The 26928-nt window shown below is 43.1% G+C and overlaps 1 protein-coding gene across 1 annotated transcript; it reads left to right on the top strand.

The window, feature by feature from the left end:
- Window positions 1-952: 952 nt before the first annotated feature.
- LOC144784888 (large ribosomal subunit protein eL15) lies at window positions 953-12076 on the top strand. Its single transcript, XM_078663981.1, has 3 exons — window positions 953-1135; window positions 10992-11128; window positions 11720-12076. Exons 1-3 carry the CDS (start codon window positions 964-966, stop codon window positions 12023-12025), a joined length of 615 nt encoding a protein of 204 aa, XP_078520107.1. The 5' UTR covers window positions 953-963; the 3' UTR covers window positions 12026-12076.
- Window positions 12077-26928: the final 14852 nt, after the last annotated feature.

The raw sequence follows: 26928 nt of genomic DNA, 5'->3' as shown, positions 1-26928 counted from the left end.
CCTCATTCTAGCCACCGTCATTTTCAACGCAAGGGCTTTCAGATTTGCCTCTTAAGTATTTGTTTAAACGTGCAGCATGCACTTTGCCCCAGTATAAATTTGAGAGCGGTACATGTGTCAGAAGTCACACATGATCTAGTGGATTTATGTACTATGGAGGGGCTGGACTGACACTGTTGCTGCTTTTGAGTTAAGTTCCTCTGAGCTCTTACACTTTTTTGAGGCATTGTATAGCCTTTTATATTTAAAGGATATCTACTTTTACATAAGGGGAAATATAAACGTTGTTACTTTAGTTGAGTATTTTTCCTAAATAGAATTTGGAATTGCACCAGTTCTGTATATCTTTCTGATTATCCGCCATTGCCTTGTACCCATTAGGTGTGTCCTAAATGGTTCAAATTCGTAGTACGGTGTTCCAGATAGATGCTACCATACACTGGTATACTAGCTTACTGTGGGGAAGTGGTCATCATATACAACGTGACGTATCGCTGCAGTGCAGCTTTTGTGCCACCATAGTAAATAGGAACACATTCTTGTCACCCTACCTGACAAGTGCTTGTGATTCATAGCAAATGGCTTTCCAGAAGCATCCTTTATGGAAATGGGGACCAAATACTTTTAAGCAGTGCAAAAGATGTACCTGGGCTTGACTAGATAAACGCACCCTTGATGTGGATTCATTGAGGTGTCGGGCAGTAATGTCTAATGCTGCCCAGCCACAACGAGCACAACAAATTCATGCGGCATCCTTTGGCTCACTGGGATTTTGTTGTACACTTACTCGTGTCCCATGCTTACTTGTTTGTTGGAGGTCCTGGACACTGTTGCATGTTACTAGTCTTACTTTGGAAATTAACTTGTGAGGCGACTACTGTTAAGCATTTGATAAAAAAAATTCAGTTTTGCGTATGCCTTCATAACTTAAACTAATGCGTATTTTTAACAGAATAATCCAGGATGGGTGCCTACAAATATATGCAGGAGCTATGGAGGAAGAAGCAGTCGGACGTCATGCGGTTCCTCCTGCGTGTTCGGTGCTGGCAGTATCGCCAGCTGTCTGCTCTCCACCGGGCACCCCGTCCCACCCGCCCTGACAAGGCTCGCAGGGCAGGCTACAAGGCCAAACAAGGTACGTGATTACATGTTTGTTTACATGTTAGTGTAAAATGGGTTCCCCAGAGTTATACAGCGCCAGGAAACCTACGGACGGGTAGCAGTGCGCTTTGCAAGCTCCAATACATTTACATTAACTGACTTTTCTTGTTTTCAGAGAGCATTGAAGAGCTTTCATGTATGTATTCTTGGGCTAGGTCAAAGCAAAGTTAAACTGAGTGCTCAACAAATGGTTGTACTCTATGCATGTTTTAACTAATGGGCGTGGGTACTGGGTACACTACGACTATTATAATTCTGGCTAAACCGAAAGTATCGACTACAACAAAACTTATTTTATTTTTAACCCTTCTATTTTGGACTGTCTCTATCCCGGTGCTAGTAGTGTTAAGCCGCAGGAGTTAAGTCCAAATGTATTATTAAACAGTAACATTCCCGATCTTTCCTAGATACCTAGGAACATTTTATTAAAATTAAATATTGATGCTCAGACTGTCACTCCTTTTAGGTATTGTAATTATATAGCGGTTACTACCCCATACGAGGCGTCAAATCGCTTTTTCGACGGGTAGCGCGCTACTCCGGGACCCATAGAGGATTAGTGTTGAATTAGTATAGTGAAACATGCAAGTACATTTTAAGTGGTGGATAGGTTAGTCAGTTATTTGGAATAATAGCAGAAGGATAGAGGAGGACATAGGTTTGTATTTATTTATCGCTCGCTTGTTGACGCATGCTATTCAGGAAGCCTATACATGATTAGTGGTGAATTAATATGGTGAAATATGAGGTAATTTCAGTGGTGGATATTAGTCTGTTACTTGGAGTGAGAAGGATAGCGGATGGATAAAAGGGGAAGAAAGATTTGCATTCATATTGCACTTGTTACCCCTGATGGGTGTTGAAGCGCTTTTCTGGCGAGTAGCACGCCACTCCGGAACCCATAAAGGATTAGTGTTGAAAATTAGTATAGTATAAATATGAAGTAATTTGAGTAGGATATGTTATTCAGTTATTTGGGCAGTATATTAGTATAGTTGAATATGGAATTTGTGATGTGAACATGTTAGTCTGTGAATTTTTATTGAAAAAGGAAAGTGTAGGGATAAAGTGAAGGATTTTTATTTTTAGGTCTTAGCAGTAGGAAGAGGATTTTGGATGAGTAAAAGAGTTTTGGAGGGAAGGAGTCAGAGGGGAGAGTTTAGAAAGGTTTGTTTTAGGGGATCGGTGTAGTAAAAAGAAGTGTCGGATGATGCAAGGAGGGGTAGAGCAGGAGAGAGTCTAGAAAGGGTTATTTTGGCGATCATAGCAGTGGTATGGGGTTTGGGATAAATGAGAGTGGATGTAGAACAGTGGTTCCCAAACTTTTGACTCATGAGGACCCCCATTGAGTCACCACTGGAAGCCGGGGACACCCAAGCAATTTGTAGGAGTTAAATTTCAAACATTAAAACAGTAATTCGAAAAAAATACACACGTGTGCAATCAAAACATACTCAAAGTACTAAGGATTTTGGGGCCAGATGTACGACCATTTCATTTAGCGCCTCGCAATTGGCGACACATTGCGAGTGGCAAATTGCGAGTCGTTAAATGAAATGTACAACAGTGTGTTTAACACTGGGATTCCCAATGGGGTCGCAAATTGCGAGGTTCTTTAATATTAATGAGCCTCTCGCAATTTGCGAGCCCATTGGGAATGCCAGCCCTCCCAGCGATGGTTGGGCTCTGCAGGCCACCATGTCTCGGACTGCTTTTAAATAAAGCAGTTTAAAAAAAAATGCAGCCTGTTTACCATGCATTTAAAAAAAATGAAACATTTTAGTTTCATTTTCTAAGGGCAGGCATTTGCGAATGCATTACCATCTACTTGAAGTAGGTGGTAATTGTGACTGTTTTGCGACAGCCAAACATTTGTAGATGGTTTTGAGACTCGCTATTTGGAATGGAATGCCCCTTCCAAATAGCAAATTTCAAAACCTATAGAGTCACAAACAAATTGCGACTTTCGAAATAGGCTATGTACATGGCCCAATAGGTTTTTGCATGCGCAAACTGGTTCGCGAACCCGTTCGCGCATATAAAAACAGATCGTACATCTGGCCCCTAGTATTTTATATTGAAGTAATAGCCCCTCTGTCACATGTATTTCATTTGTTTTATAGCATCTCTCATACCATTGTAGGATGTCAGAGCACTTTACATCACACACATATAGAGACATTTTATCATACATGTAAATCAGTGTGTATATAAAATGTTTAAAGAGTTCTTGGTCTGGAAAAGCACAAACTCAGGATTCAGAACATAACACAATGGCTAGCATTGACTTTAACATAAAAAAATTATTTCCACCCAAATATATCTTTTTAGCAGCATCAGGATAATGAATAACTGGGACAAAATATGTTACTCACTGGTACCATGCAAGTTTGCAAGCAGCTCTTTGATGACAGTTTAAAGGTCCCTCTACTAGATTGCGATTGTCACTTATTAAGTGCACAGTAACAAAAGAATCTGTGACAAAAGCAGTAACCACAAACCTAGGTACATAAAATGCTGCTTTTTCAGATGCATGTTACACGTTCATTGCAGTAGGCACATTAACCCTCTGTGCTACATTAGTTAAATCAAAGCTGCGACTGAACAAAACTCTCCTCACTCTCCAGCAGGTACATTAATCACTGGCATTCTCTTGACACTTTTATTGTTGCTGGAAAGCTGCTAATTATACAAGAAATGTTTCTGTGCTTTTAAAACTGTTGCCCACCTACCCCCTGGGAATGTTTCACGGACCCCTTGGGGTCCGCGGACCACAGTGTGGTAAACACTGATGTAGAGGATATATTGATAGATGTATAGGATGAGATGGGGTAGTGCATTAGGAGTAGTAGAAGGAAGTTTGAGATGAGTCGGAAATTTGGGCTAGAAGATATATTGAGCGAAGTATAGGCTGAGAAATAGGCTAGTGCATTGGAAATGCTAAATTAGAAGAAAGTGATAAATATATAGATCCATAAGTACATTGAAAGTATATAGATACATAAAGGAAGGAAGTATATTTAGATTAAATATATTGATACAGGCACAGGATGAGAAATTGGGTAGTACATTGGATATGCTTTTTCAGGAGAAAAGTGGGACACACAGATCCAAGTACATGGAAGGTACATAGATGCACAATGGAAGTATGTACATGTAGACCAAAGATGATTTTTATTTATTGATGAATATTATTATTATTTATTTAATTTTTTATTTTCTCTTAACATAATTATTTGACATGTTTTATAAAGTAATACACAAAGATAGGTACATATCTATAGTGAAAACAAATGCTTATATACAGAGGAATATGCTTTAAATTTCTGTTTCGGTGTGGTGCTTATGTGGGGAAGAGTAGTTTTCTGAAGATAAGGTACACTACAGAGGTTGGACTGCAAATCACACAATTCAACACACTAAATGGAGGCAATCATGGGCAGGGAAAACCACAAATTTAAAACGCAACACAGGTGATAAAATATGCAATTACAGGCAGGCTAAAACTACAATTTTTAACTAACAACCACAGGCATAGACAGTAAACGCAGAAAGTGAAAATCGTTTTTTAAACAACTTTTTGTCTTGGGAAGAGACGGCACTAGTTTGTCTCCTTACCACTTCCTGGACTCTGCTCACTGCAATCTGGGGCACATGTAGGCTGCAACTCACAAGATGGAGGAGAATGATTTGGGGTGCACCCAGCAAGGCCTGAAGGGGCCTGGGCAGGTGTGAGAGGAGGGCTCAGCCTTGCCTGGTAGCTGAATAGCCAATGGTCTGCTGGCCTAGGGGTGGGTCTGGGCAGCTGCTTCTCCTGTTGCTGGGGGGGGTGACCCCCTTGTATACCACGCGATGAAATTAGGGCTAGTAACACACTTACAGTGACATTAGTTTAAAAATGCACAGCACTACTAGAAATACTTTGCAATGAAAGTACAATAAAAATAAGGAGCTGGGTACGTTTGATCGATGTTGATCGTAAATGAACTGTTCAACATAGCCTTAATGTTGGGTTGGTTTTGTCATTAAGCTGTCCGCTTTGGCAATCAGTCCAGCGTTCATTTGTCAATCCATCAATTCGCATGACTATCCAGTGCTCAACTCTGGTGTGTATGAAACCGGAGGGTGATTGATGTACCCCACTCTCAGTACATACTTTGATGTCTGACTTTTTTAAAATTATTATTATTCCCTCGACCCAAGCTATTTATTGCCCGAGTTGTGAACATTGATGGTGACAATAAGTTGGTTGTGAAGGACAGCAGTGTGTTCTTGTCGTGGCTTGCGTGAAATCGGTTTGTCTAGTTCCTCAAGGTTTAACGGTTGTCCATTACCTGGCTGGTTGTTTAGACAGTCCCTTGTCAACTACCTATCACTATACTTAGGCGTGAGATGGGCTGATTGACATGTTCTATCAACTGTACATTCTATGGAAGAGTCCCCTGTTCTGATATTGGAAGCATTTCCTTGTGACCTTTAGTCACGTTGATTTTGAAGTAGTTTGCTTTAAGGAACCACCCGTGGAAACCTGTCCTGTTTGTCTTTAATGAAGATCAAATACTAAATGTTGTTGCTAGAACGTTGAATTTTGAAAAAGTTTCCTTCATTAAAAACCCTTGCATAGAAGGGAGAGATTCTTGAATCTGTTTTCTGCAAGTTGTGATGATCTAGATTAGAGTTTTAAGGTTTTGATTGATAGCATGTCGATTAAACAGTAGGACTCGCCAAGATTGAGTCCCTGCGAAATGTTTAAGGAGGTTTTTTTTTTTTTTTTTTTTTAATACCACTGTTGTGCAATAAAAACATCCAACCTCGATGTATGTGAACATGTACTATATATTATAGCAGTGAAAATAAGTGTCTCAATAACGTTGTTTAGAGCAGTTGTGCTTATTGATGTAGTCGTACATTACAGGAGTACAAAGGTCAGTATCCCATATTACCACAATACATAAACCGTGTATTGCCTCACAGTGCAGCAACTAGTGTTCACTGGTTTGTTTGGACTGCATGTTACCATGATCTAACACCACCTTCATTGTGGCTGCGTTTTACCATGAATACGTGCAGCTTCCTATATCCTGGTTTAACTTATTTTAAATCAGATCGACATTCATTATGTTCTGTGCGATTACCATTGTTGAGGGATGAGTGTCATTTTGCGCCCTTTGATGCTTTTCCTCATAAATATGGCCCCTTCCCACGCTCAAGTGGCTGCAAATGGCATTCATACTCCACTTGGTGCATAAAGCAAACACATTCTCAAAACACGTGTTGGCTAGGTCTGCCTTTGCCATTACTCTCCCGAATGAAGAAAGGAAAATTAATTGACTACAAAACCAGCAGATGAGTATAGACCATTACAAACCAAACTTTATGGCAGTCCTATTAGCACTGCACATAAATGTTCTGATTTGTTTGGGAATTATCTAGTATAGTGCTACATAATCGCCTTTACCGCATGTTCTCGCATATATAACAGTTAAAAGGTGAGTTATGGCTCTATTCAACACCCCACCACACACACATTGGATTTGAATAAAACCTGAAATACCTGCACTGGGGTGTAATTTGCTTACTGCATGCCACATATGATGCAAATTCGCCAAATCATGTTCGTTCTAAACAACTGAATATTTTATCCACACACATTCCCTCCTCACCCACGCCTCAGAAACCAAACCGTGCAAGCTTTTGTGACATTTTCGTGTGGGAAACAGTGCCAATGTTGGTAGAGGAACAATCTTGGCCATGCTATGGTGGATCCTGAAGGACACAAAAATGATTATTAGAATTTTAGACATGCTAAATTCATTCCAAGTTTCATACATCTCCATCAAATTGTGCGAAATGTATTACGAAAGAAAATATTCTACAGCTCAAAATTGGATCTTCACAATCTAATGTACCTTTGCTAACTAGTTGCCAAACTTTACACAGATTCATCAGTGTCGGTTATAAGCAAATGAAAATTGAATCCCCCCCTTCCCTAACTGTCTGGTCTTTATGATCTAGACTCTAGTGCAATGTTTGGCACACTAATAGAAAGCTAATTCTTTCTGGCTTATAACACCTTTTGTGCCTATTCATCACAGTACCAATTTAGCAGATGAACACCCCTCTTAGGGTAAACCCTCCTGCCCTGGACGACACATTTGAATATCATTATTAATTTGAACATACCTGGTGTATGCCGTATTTTCGGCATATTCGACACACCTAGCCCAGTTCTAAGCCAACAAATTGCTTTTTAAACTGACTATACACGAGTTACTCTTTTCAATCCTGCATTGCAACTTTTTCAAATGTTTATATTTTCAACTACTGAATGGATTTATACCAAATTGAGGCTGGAGGGGTAAACACGCTATTTGAATAAAGTTCTACATTATTGCCAAGTTTAGTGTTTATCCTTAAAGCGTTTTTTGCTCTTTCAGCACATTTCCTGTGGTAGCTAAAATATAAGCGGATACTTCTCCCACTGACCAACCCATTCTTTCTTTCCCCGTGGACTGATCTTTGCTAGACTTGATTGATTGGCAATTTTCATTCAGATATCGCATCTCCGCCCATGTTATGTTACTGGCATTTGTATAGTGGTCAATCTGCCATTGAGTCTGAATTGCAGAAGTGGTTTTGTGCATGCAGTGATGCCAAGCTGCTGATCTGTGTGTAGTGTTCTGTCTGCTGCTGAAACCAGCAGTGAAGATTCAGAGAGGAAATGTTTGGGATATTGTATGGGAGGGTTATTAGGGGTTGGTAATAGCGGCGAAAGGGAGGCAGACAGGTGAAAGAATGGCTTTTGGGATGCTGTTAACAGTTGTGGAAAAGGTAGGGACACTTGGCAGGGCTGCGGGTACTGGAGATCAGAACTGTTGGGAGTGGTTCATATCTGTTGGGCAGAGATGGTGTCGGAACCTGTGGGAAGAGAAAGGAGCACAATCTTGCAGGCAAGAATATAGGACCAGGTGACGGCAGGGTTCTATTTCATATAATTAGGTGGCAGTGTGGACTTCATGCATGCTCTTTTGTAGAGTTTCACATAAGCAGTTTCAGAACATAATCCTAAAAGATGGGTAAAGAGCAAGTGTGAAGATGGTTTGATCAACCGCGTTCTCCCAGTGGCTGGTCGTAGCTCTCACAGGTTATAGGTTGGCCAGTCCTCACTCTGGATGAATCATGTCCGTTATGTGATGGTTTACAAGAAATATTCCCTAGAACTTATTGTCTGGTTTGAACAAGCATACATAAGCCTTTCCTGCATGATATTTGCTTTGGTGGGTGAAGGGAGTTTGGGCCAGTCCATTTTCACCATTTCCAAAAACGTCCTTGCACAGCCAGTTCCTAGTCCACATGCCCAGTTTCCATAGAAAGATCTGGGATCTGGAGCACTATTCATTGGTTGGTTGTTGCCACTTGAGTGCAAAGCCCCGATTATCAGGCCAGTTGGCAGTTTTAGGCTACAGATGTAGCTCTTAGGGTGGTTGCTTCATTGTAGATGTAAGTGTCCTTCTGCTGGAGTTAAGCTCCTATGGCATTCTTTGTGTATGCCATTTTCATTCACCCTGATAATTGTCTTCTATTCTTTGTAGCTAAAAAGAGCAGCTATATGAGCGGTAGGACACAAGGAGCTTTACGTGTACTTGCTTATACCTTGCTCCATTCTCTCCCGCTCGTTAGTAATTCATGTGTGTTGGTATTTAGGAGAGAAATAGCATAGTGAATGCTTGCATATTAGTGAGAGGTTGAATGAGTAAACTTGTAGCCTGTTGAGAAAACATTTGCGACCCCTGCACCACAGTGTTGCGATACAGAATAGAACACACAATTATATATCCTGCACTTCATGTACTAAATCGCCGGTTCAATTGAAACCTCCTTCGGAGGTTGAAGGATGTGGCTGCTTTTGGTCACACAACGTGTTTTTGTAGCTGCTTCTGCCTTGTTGAGGTCCTCATATGAGAAGTGTGGTTGAAAGTAAAGTTTGCTAGATACTCTCCTTCCGATCTTGCTGGTTTTGGTTGTTACTGTGCTTAATCGACTACCTGGCAATGCTACCAGCTTTCATTGGATCTAATATTGCTGGAGGTCAACTAGTGTTTAACATTTGGGATGCAGGTGTTGGTTTGCTCCCTACGTTGACAGTTTAGTTTCGAGTTTTGTGTTTACGTGGTTCATAGGGTTGCCTACAGGTTACTTGAGGCACTCGGAATGCCATCAGAAACAAGATGTCCCTTTTTTTTAATGAAATATTCTTGTGGCAATCCTAGTTCTGCTTTGTCTGGCTTTACGATCCAGTTCGTAGTGGCCAGTTTGACATGCAAGCCTTTGAAATTTTCTTTGTAGACTGACCCATTTGTACTAGTTGCCAACATGCTTTAGTACTCAAGGTTGTCTGTCTTTTAAACATTACCACACAATTCTATTTCAGAGGGGTGTGTGGAATGGCAACTTTTTTTGCCAAGTTCGTAATATGTACTCCCACTTAAAGAATCTTTTCCTTGCATAAACTTTTATTCACAAAGTTTCAAAGGTTTAGCACTGTTGCCTGAGAAATAAGTACTGCATGGAGTTGATTACTTTTGTTGAAGAAACTTTAATAGAAATGGATGCTTCAAGGTTCTCGTCTGAGGAATGTTCCTTTGACCACCTAGAAGTGGTGCTCAAAGCTCCATTTCAAAGTTTTACTTGGTAACTTCAGTGGCATTGGTAAAAACACTTAGTTTGGAGCAAGGCATTGATGAAACAAAGCAGCCGTTTGTATAACAGTCAATGCTTCTTTAAAATGTCTAAAGCGTTTTGGCTTCACCTAGGAATATTCTTTCCTCTGAAGTTTTTGCATTGTATTGAATGAGGAACTATATTGCAACTGAAAAATACTTCTAAATTCTTCCCTCACCTATCCCTCCTTTTGACTCATCCCAATACTTATTAAACTACTGATTTCCCTAATCCATTTCTAGAGATTCTTCCCTTAATCTCTCCCTATACTCATCCCAAACCTCATCTTAACTATTGTCTCTCAATACATTTTCTAGACTTCAGTCTTCTATTCTTCAATTATCCTTTTCAATCCAACTAAGTCACATGTCCACCACTCAAATTTCACAATACGAATTCACCACAAATACTTTTTGGGTTCCGGAGTAGCGTGCTACTCGCGGTAAAACGCTTCACTGCCTCGGCAGGGGTAGTAAGCATGACATAAATGCAATAACAGTTAAATCTTTGCATGCTGTTATGTGAACAAGCTTTGTGAAGGTCCGAAGGTCTTGCTTTAAATTCTGCCCCCAGAACCAGCAGCAAAACAGTAAATCTGAAGGAAAGAAGGCTTTTAATAACTGAAACTGAAAAATTCCCATGATAAAAGTTTTAACTATTTCTCAGGGTACATAAGGTATTGTACGATCTAGGAAAGAATTTTGACTTGTGTTTGTTTGAAGGCGTATTTATTTTTGCGCTAAAGTATTGGATGCAAGTTGAATCCACAAAGCCATAGTGTACTACTTCTTGCATTTTACTCTTACATCCCATTAGCTTCATTGCAGCGGGTTTCCCTTCACCAGTGACCCACCTTGGCTCCAAACTCACTCATCTTAGTATTATGTATGTGTAAAGTACGTCTCGGTGTATATCCCACCAGATGTTTGACTTGGTTAGGAACCAGTTGTAGATGGCACTTGCTCTGTTCCCTTATATCTACAATGGTCCTATGACCATAGTAACAGATGCAGCGAACAGATGCTTAGAGAAATACAGTTGCTTAAGTATACTCTTTCAAATTAGCAGCAATATATTGAATAATGCCTTTGTCATCTCTTCCTTTATAGGTTATGTGATCTATCGTGTCCGTGTTCGCCGTGGTGGTCGTAAACGTCCTGTCCCCAAAGGTGCTACCTATGGCAAACCTGTGCACCATGGTGTTAACCAGATCAAGTTTGCCCGCAGCCTTCAGTCTGTTGCTGAGGTAAGAAACAGTACCCTTTGTGAGAAGAGGTAGTGTGCGTTGTTCTTTAAGCAAAAGTCTGTTACTTGTCTAAAGCCATTTTTGTGTTGTATAACATCTTTTGCTTCTGGGCTTCTTGGAACTCTAGTTCAGGCTTGCAGGTTTTTTGTCAAGGCTTTTAAATCTCATTTCTACTGCATATGGAGCCCGTATGAAAAAAAATCACACTTTGCCATTCTTTACTGAAGTCTCCCTCGTCTTAGCACTAGAAGTGTATGCTATCTGGTAGATGTGCTCCTTGATCATCTGTAGCTTTCTGCATGCAAAATATTACAAGATTTAATCTGAATAATCCAAAACAAAGTTTTTTGCTCTTTATTCAATCCTGTGGTTCTTCTCTTTATTTTCTCTTCACAACTCAAAACTAAATTTTCGAAGCATATTTTCATACTAGCATAGGCCCCAGAGACGCATTAAATGTATTTTTGAGGGGTGGAGGAGACCTGACTTTACCTAGAGCTGACTATATATTCCACTTTATGTATATTGTGATGGAAAGACTTGGGTTAATTGAGAGCCTCTGCAATTTCTAAATCCTTTTATCACTTGCAGGAGCGTGCTGGTCGCCATTGTGGAGGTCTCAGAGTGCTGAGCTCATACTGGGTTGGAGAAGACTCCACCTACAAGTTCTTCGAAGTGGTTCTGATTGATACCTTCCACAAAGCCATCAGACGCAACCCAGAGATCCAATGGATCACCAAAGCAGTCCACAAGCACAGGGAGATGCGTGGGCTCACTTCAGCTGGCAAGAAGAGCCGTGGCTTGGGCAAGGGACACAAGTTCCACCTTACCATCGGAGGCTCACGTCGTGCTGCCTGGAGGAGACGCAACACCCTTCAGCTCCATCGTTACCGTTAAACCCTATTGTGCTTCTAAAGATATTTCGAATAAAATTGGTTTTGAAAGGCCTTTTATTTGTTGTATTTGTAGTTGGATTAAGTGTCTTGGATATAATTGGTTTCTGCTGCATACGCTCAAAGGTTAAACCACTGAAAGGAAATATGAAAATATGTGCATAATGGTTTTTTCTTTGTGCATAAAATTCCATTTGTATAGCGCTTCATATCCCATTGCAAGGTGCTAATGTGCATTATTGGACAAGTAGCATACTACACTGAGAAGATGCTTGGTTTGAAGGGTGTATGGTGCTTTCAGTGAGACCCATGTGCTAAGTCTTTTGGGGTCATGCGTGAGTGACCAGTGATGCTGTTACTCTGAGGGTCGCAGTACTTGTTTAATGGGGCAATTTTATTGCCAGTAAAAGACATCTATTACTCAAATGTTTGTGGCACCTAAGGATTAATAATGCAGACAGAGTAGGTAATCTAAGGTGCAGCCATTGTAGGGTCAGGTCCTTGTGTAATATGCCTGTCATCGATTTCGAGAACTCTGCTTAATCTGGGTTGATGGTTACTGCTGAAAGAGCACTTGTGTTCTAGAAGGTCTGCTGCTTGAACGCTACTTCTAATGGCCCAAAACCTAGACTAAAAGCATGCTCCGGCAAGTTCTTAGGCAGCTGGGATAGAATCTAGCCTCGAGGTGAAGTCCTTGATGTCTACTGATTACAGCTGGCCTTTCGGTCCCAAACCTGGGTTAGAAGTTTAGCTGCGGTTTGTTTTGGTTACATCCAGGTGGGTTAATATGATGTATTGGGAACCAAGAGGGCATGTGTAAAGCACTAGAAAGATGTTGGAGGAAGAATTATACGTCTGATTAGAAAACAACATATAAAACGCTCTAAAAGAATACCGAGATCTATGTAAATCAGCTTGAGCGGAATGTTTCCTCCACTATTTCTAATGCACAGAATTGTTATCGTGCTCTGTTTACTTTGGTTACAAAATTAGCTGGCTCGGATACACAGCCTACTTCCCCTAGTTTAGATGAATTACAATGCGATACTCTTGCTAACTTTTTTATAAATAAAGTGGAGCAAATATGCCTGGCCCTTGATAAATCTAGGTTGTTACAGATAAACTGGGTTGTACCCATATAGTCAAAGGGACCTGGGTGAGTAAGGGGGGTCCCAGACTGAAGAGAAACCATCAATATAGAGTATACAAATATTCAATAAAAATGGATAAGGACAACAAATCAAAAAGGTGCAGTGTTTTTATTTTCACCGCACTTGTATTACCTTTTTATGGTTACACGATATGTATCAAAACGAAAGCATTGATATTATTCATCACAAGTCAGTTTGCCCAAATAGGAAAAAGGAAGGGGCGTGCAGTGTAAAGTTAAAGATAGTTGTGATTCACTATTCATTAATTTGTGACATAAACAACATACATTTGAATTCATGTATATGTTCTGGTATTGTTAGATGGTCCCCATCAAAGAGGGGCCACACATGTTATGCAAAAGTCAAAACATTGTGTTTCACAATCAGACTCCTAAACGGCTGTATATATCATGCTGATGGTAGGAGTTGACAAAGTAAGTAGCGGTCTACGTTTCGACCCAAGGATTTGTAGGATAATTGATCCTTACATCGCGGGTCTTCATCAGGACGTGAAGGGGAGGGCCTGAACCCCTAGGGTTGAGAAGGAAACTAATTAGTCAAAGTGGTCTCCAAACGAGTCCCAATAACCCGTAGCGGAGTGAACTCTCCATTTCTGCAGATACGGGCAGCTGGTTGAACAAATCCAGCAGTCTTCCTTGAACAACAGGTAACCATATTGTCATACGAACCTTTTCCCCTGATGTAATGGTACGATCATTCATCTTGTTATGGCCCGATCATCTTTCTCGAAATGAACTGATCCCCATTTATTCCTCTCGCTCCCTCAGATTGCCCACGGAACTATTTCTGTCGCATCTGATACACACGAATAACGGCAGGTAAACATGGCTCTCTTGACCTGTACAGTCCTCAGTGTATTTCAGTGTTTTTTAGTATCTTTTAGTGTTTTCCAAAACAATTACCGAGCGGTTCACTCAGCTACGGGTTATTGGGACTCGTTTGGAGACCACTTGACTAATTAGTTTCCTTCTCAACCCTAGGAGTTCAGGCCCTCCCCTTCCCCTTCACGTCCTGATGAAGACCCGCGATGTAAGGATCAATTATCCTACAAATCCTTGGGTCGAAACGTAGACCGCTACTTACTTTGTCAACTCCTACCATCAGCATGATATATACAGCCGTTTAGGAGTCTGATTGTGAAACACAACTATCTTTAACTTTACCCTGCACTCCCCTTCCTTTTTCCTATTTGGGCACACTGACTTGTGATGAATAATATCAGTGCTTTCGTTTTGATACATATCGTGTAACCATAAAAAGGTAATACAAGTGCGGTGAAAATAAAAAACACCACCTTTTTGATTTGTTGTCCTTATCCATTTTTATTGAATATTTGTATACTCTATATTGATTGTTTCTCTTCAGTCTGGGACCACCCTTGATAAATCTAGGCCAACGGCTCCTACTCAGTTTCCTCCCCAGAGCTCACTTATATGGCTGAATCTTCCACTAAACTGGAAAAGTGGGCACCTCTTAATATTTAAAAAAATGTTTTAGGTAGCATTAAAACATGGTCTCCCTGTGATCTCCTTCCTGCCCCAGTATTACAGCAACTTCAGTTGCCATCCATGAAGATTGTTATGGAGCGACTTGATGCTTCTCTCCAAGAGGCCATGGTCCCGCCTGAATGGAAACATGCCATGGTGCTTCCTCTTTTGAAAAACGCTAATGCTGACCGTGCCCAGCCATCCAATATTAGGCCTATTTCACTGCTTTCATTTTTTTCAAAAATTCTGGAAAAACATGTACATTTACAACTAACAAATTTTATCTAATCTTCTAATTTCCTACATTAGTCTGTCGGGCTTCAGAACGGGCTTTTCGACAGACGACTCTTCTTGGAGTTACTGAAATGTTACAGCAACGTCTGGATACAGGCAACACTGTGGCCTTCATATTGCTAGACTTAAGTGCCGCATTTGACACGGTGTCACACCGTGCTAATTAAATCCTTGCACTCTCTTGGCATTACCGGTACAGCAGTTGGCTGGCTTTCTTTCTTATCGAAGTGGACGTTTCAAGTTTTTTTCATCGAAGGATACCTCAAAAATCCATTCTTCTCCCAATGGGGTTCCTCGAGGGTCGATTTGAAGTCCTCCTCTTAATGTTTATGTTCAACCTTTGGCAGCGATTGCAGAGGAGCCTGGGTTGCCTTTTTTTTCCTTGCGCCGAAGACACCCAAATAAGTGTTTTCCCTTTCTGCGGAAGAGCTGCCGGGACCTTCAACTGGTTTTGAGTAACATTGCATCTTGGATGCAAACCAATCTACTCTAACTCTGGTGAAAAAGCTGAGGTCCTAATTCTGGGGAAAAATAAAAGCTCTTTGGGGCCAACAATATTGGCCTTGCGTAATGGGCCCGTTACCTCAGCCCACCTCAAATCTGCAACCTGGGCTTTATCATTGATGATAATTATCAATGAAACAGCAAGCAGTAAAAGTGGCAGCCACCTGTTTGACTACTTTGAAAAGGTTGAAGAAAATTATCTGGATGCTCCCTAGTGCTACCCAAAAGCCCATAGTCCAGGCACTTGTAACATCTAGACTGCACTATGGGAATATTCTTTATTTGGGAGCAAATAATTGTGTTAAGGAAGCTGGCTCGGAACTCGGCTGCCAGATTGCTTTGCAAAATCCCAAGAATGTCTTCCACCTCTAGTGCCTTGAGAGATCTGCACTGGCTTAGAGTTGAAAATCGTGCCAAGTTCAAAGCCTTGAACTACATGTTCAAGATCCAGGCACGGCTCCTCCAATACCTGCTAAATCTAGTCCATCCGTACCAGAACTCTAGCCTGTTGCGTTCCGTGACTGGAAAAATGTGTGGTTCCCAGGATTAAATTCCCAAGAATGGGTGGTCACTCCTTTTCCTATCTTGGTCCATCCTTGTGGAATTCTCCCCACAGCGATTTGCAAAGAAACACTTCACATGAATTTCTGCAAACTTCTAAAAACGTGGTTTAATCAATCTTATTTCTTTCTGTTCCTTCAGGTTTGCGCTGGGAAACCCTCGGGTGGCTGTGCGCATTATAAAATTATTATAACCTGACTGTCCAGTGCCTGGACATATATCCTGGTTGTGTTAGTTATGTGACTTTTAGGAGCAGACTTGTGCCAGAGTTCCAACTTGATTCTGGATCGGCATACCAAAAATAGGGTGAATCCTAAACCTGTTTAATTGTGACTTTTTTTCAGCTTTTGGATTGGTTATCTTAAATGGGGGGTCCCGATCCCACTAGAAATTGCATACTTTTTGTGGTGTTGGGCACAAACAGGTTTTTATTTTTTGTTGAGTTGAGCTTGAGGAAGAGGTCTTTCATTCATGTAGCAACGGCTATCATTTCACTGTGGGAGTTAGTTCTGGCGTTTGTGGGTTCGTTGGTGAAGGAGCGGATCCAGCTGGGTGTTGGTGTAGGAGACTTGAGTCTGTGGCTTTTGACTGGCTGCGGGCGGGCCATGTAGATGATGAAGAATGTGGGGCTCAGGTAGGAACCCTGGGGCACTCCACAGCTTATCTCTGTGGGTTCTGAGAGGAACAGTGAAAGTGTAACTCTCGGAGTCTGACTTGTGAGGGAGTGGGTCCAGTGTCTTGTTGTGGATGCCAGCTTCGTGGAGTCTCGTGATTAGTGTGTGGTGGGAAACTAAGGCAGCAGAGTTGTCTAGTGGGATGAGGACTGCAGTCTCACCCCGGTTGAGGAGGGAATGGATGTAGTCTGTGGCAGTGAGGGGTGCGGCCTCCAAGCTGTGGTTGCTTCTGGAGATGTCCAAGAATTGGTTCACTTTGAAGTCCGAGTTGGGCGTTGATGGCCTTCTCGATGACCTTGGCTGGGAAGGGGAGGAGGGCGATGGGTCTGGGGTTCTTGAGGTCGGTCTGGTTTAAGGACGGCTTCTTTAGCAGGGGTTGATCTGAGTGGGTTTCCAGTTAGGGAAGGTGGTAGTTTTGATGGAACAGTTAAAGATTGTATGAAGATGGGGGGAGATTGCAGCTGCTATGTGGAAGAAGTGGTATGGGCAAGGATCTGTCGGGGGCTCCTGAGTGGATGCTCTTCATGGGTTTGAGTGTCCTCTGTTGTGAGCAGGGTCCAGCAGAGCACGGTCTGTTGGGGTGCAGTTGTGTATGATGGTGGTAGGCGTTGAGGCCAGATCTAGGGTGTCAATTGTCGTAGATCTTCCTGAATTTGTGGTGGAAAAAGGTGCCACGTTTGTTGCAGAGGTCTTGGGAGGAACGTCTGGTCTCGCTGTTGGGCCTGGCGAAATTCTTGACGATGGCGAAGTGTTCTTTGCTGTCGGTGTGGATTCTGTTTTGGGGGGCAGGTTTCTTAGTGGTATGGAGGAGGTGGTGTGAGTTCGGATTCAAAGGTTGCGCGAGTTTCCGGGGTTATATTGTTCCATCTCTTCTCGAGTCCTCTGCAGGTGTGTCTGGACTTGTGGAGGGCGGGAGTGAACCAGCTGGCTTTTTTAGAGTGTTGCTTGCCTGGTCTTTTCATGAGGGGTGCCTGGGTTTCGGTGCAATTGGAGATCCAGCCATGGAGGTTGCGTGCTGAAGTGTGGTGTCCGTTGACGGAAAGGGAGTTGACCAGATGTTCTTTGGTGGCGTTGATCCAGCTACGAACAGGGGGGATGAGGAATGTGGTGTACGTTGGGCTTGGCGAAGGCGAGATGCACGCAGTGGTGGTCTGTCCAGGAGAGTTCGATGGTATTGCTGTAACGGATGAGCCTGCTGCCAAGTTTCCTTGCTTGTTTGCTCACATAGATGATAGGTGCCCAACATATGTCATGAAGCCTTGGAACATCCCATAATTTCTGGGTCCACTGTCTATATATCAACTTTCATTTAGATTTATAGCATGCATATGTATGTGAACAACCTGACATCGACCTATGGATAAGACTCAGGCTACTCGGTTATTTGACATGTTTATTCACTTTTCAACCCTGGGGTATAACCAGCCCCATTTGTCTTTGTGAAGAAATCTACAGATGACAGGTTGAAGGATGTTTTCGGTGGGTACGTGTTCAAAGTATAGGTATTCAAGGGCTATTTTTAAGTTTCAAAGTAGCCACCACAAATCTTTAGGACATATTTTGCTGTATGCGTTTAATGTATTCTGTTCTGACCATGTGCCAGTGTTTCAAAAATTGTGGCTAGTTTCAAGGCCACTCTTTGCACAGACGTACACTTGGTGGATCTTCTCAAATGAACACACAGCAGCTAAATGTGCAGTTTATGGCCTTTTTCATGTATTGATCTAGCCTGTTTCACATGGGATTTTCCTTGTATTCATTTTGTTTTATATGTACAGCGCTTGCACTATTCCAAGTTTGTTTCGCTATGCTATTGGAGAGAAAGTGAGAGCAGATTTTGAAACAAACAAATGTAGGGACCAGGCAATCTCTCGTCAAAATATTTATATGAAGAGAAACTTCTTCAGCCCTTCTCTGTATTTTCCAAAGCAGGAATGAGTTCTAAGTGACTTGGTGCTGTGAAAGGATGGCTTTCTAGACCAAATGTTGCGAGTAGCAAAAGGCAGTAACTGGAAGGCACCATTAAGCAATGTTGAGAAACCCAATGTTGTACCTACATTGTAGTTGGGAAAAGCAGGAGGCATTAGAAAGGTATTTTAAAGCAAACTGCTGTAAAAAAAATAAAGAATTTGGCTTCAAAGTACAAGCGCGTGGAACCATAGGCATGCACTACTGCAGTTTGCATGCATTAGCACATTCAAGCCAGACCTAGCTTTTAAAATGCTTGTCAGGTTTCAGTTCACAACACCAATGTCCACTTTGGTGATGTTCTTGAGGGGTTGCAGAAGGAAAGTAGGATCTGCTTTGATGGTTGCCCCACTTTTTGCATGGTGTCAGTGTGTTTTTGACCTAGTCTGCTTGGGTCCTGCTAAACGGGACCGCAGCAACTGTTCTCTCTCCCCTGAATTGTTTCTGGTAAGTACTTTGGTACTGGCTACTAGTATACCCTTGCAAGTCCCAGGTATATGGTACTGAGGTATCCAGGGCATAGGTACACCAGGGGTGTCCCATGGGCTGCAGCATGTATTGTGCCACCAATGCGAGTCCACTTAAACTATGACCACAGGCCTGCCATTGCAGCCTGTGTGATTAAATTCTTGCACCTCTCTCAAAATGTTACCTTGTATCTGAGGTCACTGCATTTAAAACCAGTAAGTCGCCCCTATGGCAGGATCTTCAGTCCTGAGGGCTGGGTGCTTGGTTATAAGCGGGAGGGTGCCCTTGTATGAGCAAGGATACCCCCACAAACCCGAGAGTCGATTCTCCAGGCTTTGTAAGTGCTGCCTGCCATTTTAAGACCGTGGAAATCAGACATTACGAGATGTAGAACTATATAGTAGCTGCACCGAACCTGGACCTGTTTATCAATCATTTTGGAATCCTACCCAAACACAGATTCCAGTGCTGGAAGTATGATCCCATGTACTGGGTGGGCTCCTTAGGGGACCCCCTCCCTGTACTCCCGGTAACAGCCTTGGAGGGTCTGCAAACAAGCTAGTCCTGCTGTTGACCCCAGACATGATTCTGCTGTCCTGCTGGTGAGCCAAGCTTGAGCAGGGGAAGTGAGAATAGGTTTCCTGTCACATGGAGGTGTGACCACGTCTCAGACTTAAAGTATTGGGTGGGGGTGCTTTGCAGTGCCACCAGACTGCTTTGAAGGACCCATTTGGTGCCGTGCTTGCATACTCCGGTTTGAGCCAGTTGAGGAACCCATGGTTCACGCTCTGGTGTGAAGCTGGACAAATGACAGGGGACTATCCTCCCCTCTGTCCAGACCCTCCTATGGTCATCTGAGTAGTATAGACTCAGTCCCCTCTGCTTGCATTTTCTTCACTTCCATAATCCACCGGACTCCTTTACATCTTCTCCAGAGGTATTGTCTTAGAAGTCTTCCACTGTCGTCTACGGCAGATTCTGACATTACTTCACCCCTTTGCACCTTGCTTCCCTGGTGCAGGTATCCTGAGGCATCCACAGGCGGGGCCTCTCCAACCTTCTGTCTTCTGTCTGGTTTCTTCTGGGTCCTCCGAGAAGGCTCCTTCTTTAAAACTGCAACTGGTACTTCTCCATTGACTTCCATTGGGCACACAGCTGTGTTTCCACTCTGCATCTGTGAGGTTCCTGGGTACTTACCTTGGGTGGTTCCTTGTGTCCCCAGCTCCTCTGAGTCTTCTGGTCCAAGTGCTGTTCTTCTTTGCAGTTCACATTCCAGTTTCTTAAGATATGATTTGGTATCCCTCTGGAGACTGGTGTATATTTGTGCTACTTACCTGATTATTGCAAAGTATTTTTTTGTTTATCCTGTTATCTCCAGGTAGGAGATTGGTGATTGTTTTGTAGAATAAATACTTATTTTTACATACTGTGATTCTTTTTCATTTAACTTTCACTGCTGATTAATAGTTGGTAAAAACAAGCTGATTTACACTCCAAGAAAAGCCTGAGGGCTGTTCCCCAGAGCTACCACTTTGAGCTTTCTACCTTTAAAATCGAATGTGTGCACCATATATTAAGCCAGCCTCATACATTGGTGTGCAGTTGTGATTAAAGCCTGCACGGTTTTACCATTTAATCAAGGTGAAGGTTACATGAAAAACCACCCCTACCTAGGCACATATAAAATACGGACATTTTTGAATTTGTATTTGAGGGTCTAGACCAACCCTTTCTCCAATCTGTTAGTTTAGTATCACTAGGGTAGGTGAGTGCTACTACCAGGTATTTAGTTGGTGAGGCTCAATCTCTATATTCAGTGGTCTGGGCGTGGTAATCTGAACACAAAGCAGCTTGTAGAGTTGCTCCTGCAGATGACCTCCAAAATCCAGATGGGTCAAAATGTGGGTATGAGAGGTGTGGCTCCAGAAGAAGTCAGGGCTGTCTCACCCCAGTGACTTCAATTATGAGCCTTACAAGGAGGAGTCTAAAGATCCGTCGCTGGTAAACTCTAATCCCCCAGGGAATAGTTCTAGTGACAGGGGGGCCCTCGAGGTAGGACCCTCCTTTATTCCTCCTGGGAGGGTGCAAAGAATTCAGGGGAGGTCTAGGTCCTCCTCTTAATTCTACCTCTAACACTTCTATAGGGACCTCCACCTCTAGCAAGAGGGAGGACACATTGGAAAGGGAATGCCATCTGCTCAAGCTTGAGAGAGCCAATCTCCGAAGCAAGAATTAACATTCGGCTCTAGATTAGGAGACCCTGAAGGTTTAGAGGGCTAGGAAGAATTTGGGATTAGGATCCCATGGTGGCAGCACTAGTGAACCTAGGGTTAGGGAGAATTCCTTTGATACTAGGACCTTGAGCAGGATATTCCCTCCTTACCAGGTGGACGAAGACATCCATAAATGGATCACTGCTTTAGAGAGGGTCTGTAAGGTACAGAAGATTCTTCAGGGGGCAGTGGGCAACTAACCTGTGGCCCACCTTTGCTAACAAAGGTAGAGAAACTTCACTGTAAGGGATGAAGATGCAGATAATTAGTCTTGAAGAATGCCCTCATAGATGGGCTTGGTTTGACCACTGGACAATACAGGGTTAAGTTTAGGGACACACAAAAGGCACACACTCAAGACTGGGTATATTTTGTAGACAGTGCTGTTAAGGTCCTAGACGGCTGGCTTCATGGAATTAATGTGTATGATTATGAAGGACTACAATTTTCTGATGAGAGATCGCGCCCTTAACTGTCAAAATCAACAACTGCACGAGTACCTAGTGGACTTGGATCTGACGTCTCCCCAAGAATTGGGAAAGCAGGCAGACTAGTGGTTCTGCACCAGTGTGAATAAGAAATTTCATGGTGGTGACCAGAAGAAGCCAGATTCTTCTAAGGCCCAAGAGAAGGGTGGGGAGAAAGTTAGACAAGAAAGAGTGTTCTCAAAGTCCCCAGAAATCTGGCTGGGGTGGGTCCCAAGCCTTTTCAAACCAGAAACCTTGGTGCTATTAAGGTAAGGAGAAAGGCCATAGGGCAAAGGATGCCAATTGCTCTAAGTTTGGCACAAAGGATACCACTGCTACTCAAGCCTCCTAGTGTCCCTAGCAATAGCACCGACAGTAGTTGTTCCAGCAAGAGTTTAGTTGGGTTAACCTTGGGTACTGAAGCAAGTTCTGGCCTTGTCGGGTTCCACACCCAGGCTGTTTTAGTCTGTGATGGTGGTATGGAGCTTGCTACCTTAATTGTAAGTCCCACTAACTTGGGCAAATACAAACAACGGCCTCATCAATGGTCAGGAAGTTGTTGCTTACAGGGACACGGGCCAGTACCTCTATTGTGGCAGAGAAACGTGTCTCCTGAACAAATCCTACTTGGTCAAATTTACAAAGTGACCAATGCAAGCAGTGCCAGGTCAGATCATTCCATGTCCGTTGTAAATCTCAGTTGGGGAGGGGGTAACTGGCCCAAAGACAGTTGTGGTATCCCCAGTCCTACCTGTGGACTGTCTACTGGGTAATGATTTGGAAACTTCTGCCTGGTCCAAAGTGGAGTTCAGGACGCATACAGAAAGGTTGGGAATCTCATCCAGTGCCTTTGACAGTAGGGCTCAGGCCAAACAGCTGAGCACTGAAGGAGCTCTGGATCCTGGGAGAATGGACTAGCCAGATCACAAGAGGAGGAGGAGAAAGGGTATAGATTTATCTACCTGAGGTGTGGATTCTGTGTGGGAGACTTTGGATGAGTCTGGCTGCTGCATTCTGTAGGTTTGAAGTCTTTTGGTGAGTTCCTTGGGGATTCCTGCGTTGAGCTTTTCCATAGTCTAGTTTACTGGTGAAGACATTGTGGGCAACGGTATTTCTCATGCTACTTGGAAACCACTTGATACTCTTCTGCACCATCTTCAGGGTGTAGAAGCAGAATGTGGCCACTGTCTACTTGGGATGTCATCTCCAGTTTTCTTTCAATGATCATTCTGAGGTTTCTGGCATGAATGCTTGTTGGGGGGGACAATATCAGCTGGCCACCATGTGGAGACCCATGGTGAGGTGTTATTGTCGAAGATTACTACTTCTGTCTTGTGTGTCGGCAGAGGGCTTTCATCTAGTCTGACTTCAGTCATGCAGGTGGTGAACTTTTTTCTTGTGTTGGAGGTTTTGGCTGAGAGGGAGAGTGTAGGTTGCGTATCATCAGCATAGGATAGGAAGTTGATATCCCCACGAATGCCATTGGCCAGAGGGATCATGTATGTGTTCAAGAGGGTCAGGCTGAGGAACCCACAGAGAAGTTTAGCTGGCTTCTGAGCAGTGGGGTACCATGCCTCCGGCTTGTGTTCTAACCATTAAGGAGCAAATCAATGGAAGCAGATCTTTTGTAAGCACCTGATGACCATGGGGTGTGAGACCATGTCGAATGCTGCTGAGGCCTAGGAGAATGAGGTCTTCTGTATCTGATTTGTCATGGATCACACGGATGGCATAGGTGGCGGCGAGGAGTGCTGTTTCTGTACTTTGGTTGGGTCCGACTCTGGACTGTGTGGCGTTGAGGAGCTGGTGTTTGCTGAGATGATCATTAAGGAAGTTGATTGATTAGCTTCTCTGAGACCTTAGCGAGCATGGCTGGGTATGTAGAAGACCTCTTGAGGAGGGACATGACGGTGGCATGTTTCCAGGTGTCCAGGAAAGTAGCTGAGTCGATGGAGGCATTTAAAGAATGGGTGTTAGTACTTTGCTTATTGGTCGGAGTCTTTCGGTGACATTGTGGTGTGGGCAGAGGACCGATGGGGCTCCTGAGTGAATGGTCTTCATTGTAGCTGCATTCTCCTCATAGGTGATGGCCTGTGAGGTCAGGGTTTGTTCTTCAGCCATGGTGGGAAGTTGAGTTGCTAGAGTGAAGGGGTCTGATTAAGGGTTGAAGTTGCTGTTTACGGAGGTGATTTTGTAACAGAAGAATTCCAATAGTTTGTTGCAGAGGTCTTGAGATGGGGGTGATGTTGCTGGAGACAACAGGAGGCATAGTGAATTCTTTGCTGCTATTTGTGCTGGCATCAACACGTTCTGCAAGAGCTGCGCGCTTGTTTTCTTTCTGATCTGCTGGTGGTACCATTTTAAGGTGGATTTGAAGACAACTTTGTGGTGTGTTGGACTGGTTTCCACTTGCAGTGCAATTGCTTGCAGTAGCGTTTCATCAGCCTGTTTACCAGTTGGTCTGTGGCCGGGTTCTTGCCCTTGGGTTGCGGTTGAGGGTAACACAGGTGTCCAGGTAGTCTGTTGGAATGAGTGACCTGGAACCTCCCTACACCTAAGGCTGCCAGTGAGATATTTTACTTTGAAGAACATAAGAGTGTGCTGACTGCACACGTTTTGTGTGTGTGGGTGAACTCTGAGAGAGTTTAGCTGGTCTTGGAGTTCCTGAATCTACACATGGAAAACTGGCACATGTTATGATTGCCTCCGATTGGTTGAAAGGATAGAAGTGAAACTGCACATGAGGTAATGTTACACATGTTTAAATGAATAAGTTGCTGTGTACACTTAATCCGCTGCATCGGGAGAATCAAACCGTCCTTGTTCAATCTGTCCTTGCTCAACTTGCTTGGCTGCCTGCAACCATCACAGTTACATAATGTGTGCTGGGGCCGGCAGGAGGAACAGCGATAGGCGTGGCTACATTTGTGGGCGTCCCAGGCTGACCTGGGTTGCCCCAATTACCCAACTGGATAGACGTCATCTTCAGAGGTAATTATAAAACAACGTCATAAAAGGCTTGCACAGAAATAATGGGTGCGAGAATAAAGGTACATATGGCTTCTTCTGTCATTCCAGCATTAGCAAACACAACATCCTAAAGCAGAACACTTGTGGAAGGAGGGGGGAACAGGGGTCGGGGAAGAACTAGGCGTGGCAGGAGCCCTGGGGACAGCCAAGGCGCAATTTGAGATAGAAAAGCTGGTGAAGAATAGATACAGCAAAGGCTTCTAAACACACAATTACTATGGGGTGTCCAATATTTGTCTGAGGACCACAGCAGAGATTTAGGCTATCCGAGGTACCTTTACAATAATGTATTTTAATGACACCTTACATAGTCCTTGGTTATCCTCAAAACTTGGAATAGTCCAGTCACTTGTGTGTCAAGTTTGGACACCCTTACGCTAGTGGTATGGTCCTAAAGCCGTTCTAAAATAATTACCTATTTAGGTGCGAGTTGTATCTCTGAAGTATGAAATGTAGTCTGGACCATGATGATGCTTGGTGGTCCCAGTGACGTATCCCATGAACCTAGGTCTCCTACACCTAGAGATAACATGTTAAAGAACGAATACAGACCTGAAATATTTCCACTGGTTTTGGTACCATCGAGTCACATATTCGTCGTCCACACCTCAACCTTCCAAAGCAGGGCCCTCTGACCAGTGCAGATTAAGTAACTCTTTAACCACATGAGCGCTAGCGAAATTCCCCTCCTGTGCTCATCTTTTAAAAAACCCATTATTCATGACGAGCTGGGCTCGTCATGAGCGTGCTGGGAGGCTACCTCATGACGAGCCCAGCTCGTCATGAGTGTCGAAGGGGTTAAGTAAAGATGCCCAGTGCTCTGTTTGTAGACGTGCAGTGGCTTTTGCCAAGGTGGCTTCGCCACATAAATCCGCAATGTGATCGTTTTTGGATGGTGGAGCAGGGCATATCTTAAATTCGATATTTATTTTAATCAACAGTAGCCTGTGCGACCTTTTGCAGTGTTGATAGAATCAGAAATATACACACCAATCAGAGGCCTAGTAGGGATGTGGAGTTACCAAACTAGGTGTATCCACTTAAGTCACTGTCATCTGGTGGAGACTTAACGTCACAAGGATGTAGATCCACAATCCTAAAGGGGAGACACAAAGCATGGGCGGGCATAAGTATACTCTTGGAAATATGAGTGCCTGGTAGACCTATACTGCAAGAGGGCACAGGACACGTTTTCCTGGGTGTTGGAGAGGTGTGCATTGATGTTCTCTGGGGGAAAAAATTTATTTTCAATTCATTGTTTTCATGACACCTGGCAGCATATGTGCAAGAGGATTGTGCCACGGAACACCACTTTTTCGATGTTACTGTGAAAGGGGTGTGCAATGGATGTTGCTGTGGGCGTTCCAGCGCAACACCCATTGCTTTTTTACGCTGCCCCAGATTTACAAGCATGTGTAATAGAGCCTAAGAGTGGGCATCCTCTGTGTACATTGGAGACTGGCAAGAGTTGCTCAGGGCTACTGGAATTATGCAATCCTGCGTCCGTGGCGATTCCACTTAGTTATAGATTTGCCACATATTCAATTGTCTGCAGCATAATCAGCAGACTTCAGCAAACATGTGTTTTTAGCTCAAACAGATCATAAGTTATGAAAAACATGGAAACACGTAATCATGCAGTGGAAGGCCTTTCTGTAGCTTATTTCTGTATTTGGTTGTTTAAGTGGTTTTACTGAGGCCAAACTCATGCCCAGATAGTTTTAAAGTGTGTAAAATGTCAAAATAATGAGATGTTGACACAAAATGTGTTGTATTATACCACATCATTTGCCTTATTTTTGCTGCATGATGTAGTCCAGCCTACTGCATAATTTGGTCCTCCTCTGCCGCATAATTCCAGTGGCCCTAAAGATGCAGCAGAAATGGTTTAATGCAAAACACACCTGTAGAAACAGGTTTTTCTTTAGTGAGGTTAATAAGCTGAAAATGTGATTGCTTGCATGCATGCAATGAAGTGGCCGTACTTAAGCAGACAATGGCTGGGCCCT

The sequence above is a fragment of the Lissotriton helveticus genome, chromosome 10 (genome assembly GCF_964261635.1).
Source record: "Lissotriton helveticus chromosome 10, aLisHel1.1, whole genome shotgun sequence".
NCBI classification, from domain to species: Eukaryota; Metazoa; Chordata; class Amphibia; order Caudata; family Salamandridae; genus Lissotriton; species Lissotriton helveticus.
This window is presented reverse-complemented; position numbering and strand designations above follow the sequence as displayed.

Excerpts from the sequence above, each read along its gene's own strand:
- LOC144784888 (XM_078663981.1), top strand. The coding sequence starts at position 964 with ATGGGTGCCTACAAATATATGCAGGAGCTATGGAGGAAGAAGCAGTCG. Across the intron at positions 1,136-10,991 it reads AGGCTACAAGGCCAAACAAG|GTTATGTGATCTATCGTGTC; the intron begins GTACGTGATTAC and ends CTTCCTTTATAG. Across the intron at positions 11,129-11,719 it reads GCCTTCAGTCTGTTGCTGAG|GAGCGTGCTGGTCGCCATTG; the intron begins GTAAGAAACAGT and ends TATCACTTGCAG.